This window comes from Cupressus sempervirens, chromosome 1 (genome assembly GCF_028749045.1).
Source record: "Cupressus sempervirens isolate cs-2001-9-10 chromosome 1, ASM2874904v1, whole genome shotgun sequence".
Lineage (NCBI taxonomy): Eukaryota > Viridiplantae > Streptophyta > Pinopsida > Cupressales > Cupressaceae > Cupressus > Cupressus sempervirens.
The window spans coordinates 282,938,237-282,940,913 of NC_143118.1; the positions used below are offsets into that span (position 1 = coordinate 282,938,237).

General features: G+C 31.0%; 1 protein-coding gene across 1 annotated transcript; it reads left to right on the forward strand.

Annotated features, from left to right (window-relative positions):
* Positions 1 to 1,148: 1,148 nt before the first annotated feature.
* LOC149577195 (F-box protein At2g02240-like) lies at positions 1,149 to 1,944 on the forward strand. The gene is made up of 3 exons (XM_089795841.1): positions 1,149 to 1,169; positions 1,268 to 1,383; positions 1,491 to 1,944. Exons 1-3 carry the CDS (start codon positions 1,149 to 1,151, stop codon positions 1,942 to 1,944), a joined length of 591 nt encoding a protein of 196 aa, XP_089651967.1.
* Positions 1,945 to 2,677: the final 733 nt, after the last annotated feature.

Consider the following 2,677-nt stretch of genomic DNA (forward strand, 5'->3'; position numbering starts at 1 on the left):
GTATGCCTGAAATCCGATACTGATTCACCATTTCCTACAATTAATTTTGTGATTGCTTTAGTTAAATAAAACTTAAGTAGTGGAATAAGAGGCAAGATTTCTAATTTGAATTCCCTTCTCTCTCATTTGACCATAGAATCAATTCTTATACAATAGAACCAATTCTTACATTTTATCATATAACTCTAATAAAAATATTTATATGCCACCTTGCATGCTTCATACACCTTTCACTCTCCATATTTCATACTCTTAGTGTAATTCAGTTATGTAGAATTGTAAGATGAAAGCTTGAACTTGAGTAAAAACTGATGCCATGAGTTGAGAAAAAATAATGTAACTATGCTACAAAAGAGTCGAAGCTCAGACCGATGCATAGCTTCATTTTAATATTTAATATAACTTTCATGCTTCTTTTCTATTTCTTCTTCCCTTGATTCCATCATTTTTGTTTTAAATTTACTATGGAATTAAACGTTAGAAAATATTTCAATTTTATAATAATGTCAGAATAGTTTATTTCTTTTTCTTGAACACATTCAACAGAACACTAGACTTCGTCTACCTATATCCAATTTTAAGTTGCCTATATCTAATACCAATCTTCCATATATAGTTTAAGCCTTCTGCAAGCCTTAACATAGATCGCTTAATGTCATCCAGTTATAAAATTTCCATTTTGTGAGATTAATGTTATGATTTCTTCTATTGAGTGAAACTTTAGTGGAATTAAGAGGCAAGCTCTCATAATGTTACTTCTCTTTATAAATTCGTAGCTCTTCCAAACCACCATGTATAATTTATTATTATATTTCATCATAATTAAGTCTAATTACAATATCTATACACCTTGCATGCTTCTTAGTGATGTTAAATAGATAACATAAAATAATTCTAGAATTAGTCTTTCAAGTTTAGCCACCAAATCAGTTTGTATTGAAAACTTAACACAAATACTAACTCAATTGCCTGGTTTCCTTTAGTGACATACTACATGACCCCAAACACTGTTAAAATACTATTTAGGGAGCCTTGACTCTAGTCCTCTAGGGTTCTCGCTTACCTTTATTTCAGTAGGCTAGCTAATTTAGAGATTCTCACACATAACATCTTATTTTATAATGCTAGAATAAATGTTTCAGTTTGCAATGGCCTCATGGCTTAATGAAGTTAGAAGTTGTAGCTAAAAGTCAGTAGATTGCTATTTAGAACATCTTTCTTTTAAATCTCAAATGAATTTATTTTGAATATTTGATCAATTCAAAAGTTTTGGCTGCACAAACCCACGGAGAAACTATGCTTTATATTGTCTGCAAGAGAGTTGGGTATAGTTTGGGGAAGTGATGATCGATACTGGAAGTGGAATTCTGAAGATAACATTAGGTAAGCTACTGCATAGTTGTTGAATTCTTTAAATGTTTTATATTTAGGTGAACATGAAAACAATGGTCAAGAAAAGCTAATGAGAAATTTTCATTCATTTTACAACATTTTTTTTACGAAGTAGCTGAGCTAATTGATGTATGCTGGTTTGAAGTGGAAGGCAATTTTGACAGCACACTTTTGTCTCCTGGTATAGACTATACTTTCTCATTTAGACTAAAGTTTAAGGAATCAGATGATGGAACATATGGTTGGTATTTTGAACCAGTCGAATTTCTATTTACAAATCCTTGGGAACAACAACAACGATCTGCTCAGTTTTTGCAAAACACTAAGAATCTTGTTCATAGTGAAGGATATGATATGACTTCTTTTAGACATGCCAGGGAAGGTTGGATGGAGTTTGAAGTAGGTGTGTTTTCTGTGCAAGAATATGAGGATGGTCCAAAGAAAGTGACATTTAAGATGAAAGAAATGGTTGGTGGAGATTGGAAAGATGGACTTCTTATAGAAGGGGTTATAATTCAACCTAGCTTTCTAGTTCTAGGAAATGTTCAGTAAGAAAAGATAGGATGTGACCTCAATTTTATAGTATGTCTTTGCATAAGTAATGATATATACAAAGATGCTATGGACCTTTCTATGTATGTTTTTCAGTTTATTTTGGCTCTATGTATGTCTTTTTTTTTGAAGCAGGACTACCAAACTGTCTAAAGCTTGGTTTGTAAAAAATTCTATTATGGATAAGTATATGGAGTAAAAGATTACACTTTTATCATTTATTGTTGTTCAAATTATTTAGTTTGTTTAGTTTCATTTTATGTTTGTTCAAGATCTTTAACAATTTTTTTTAATGGTAGTGAAATCTTTGCCAAAATAAATCATAAATTTTGGTAGGTAAACTGTCTGTGTACATACGCTTGTTTGCTTTGCATGTGTAACATTATTTTGGTTACAAGTAAAATATATGTGAATACATCACGTTTGCATCATTTGAACTATTCATAATGGTTTTCCTTTCTACAATTGTTTATAAGTGGCTCTTTCTTCCGAAATTTTACAATTTTTTTAATTTAATTGCTATTATTTGCTTTTTTTTGGCCCTTTCTAGCTGAATTTTCCATTTCACACAGATTATCTACTTTCTTTGCCCTTTCTGGCTGATTTTTCCTAGAGGTGAGAAGGATGTAACTTCTTCCTTCAAGAAGATTGTTATGTGCTCCCTGATTCTAGAAAACTGATTGGTGTTAAACAAGATGATATGAACTGAAAAAATTGTCCTATGTCATCATTA

What these genes read in the sequence shown, in the direction of transcription:
- LOC149577195 (XM_089795841.1), top strand. Translation starts at nt 1,149, where the DNA reads ATGGCCTCATGGCTTAATGAA. An exon ending in TGGCCTCATGGCTTAATGAA is followed by an intron (nt 1,170 to 1,267) that starts GTTAGAAGTTGT and finishes TCAATTCAAAAG; the next exon opens with TTTTGGCTGCACAAACCCAC. An exon ending in AATTCTGAAGATAACATTAG is followed by an intron (nt 1,384 to 1,490) that starts GTAAGCTACTGC and finishes CATTTTACAACA; the next exon opens with TTTTTTTTACGAAGTAGCTG.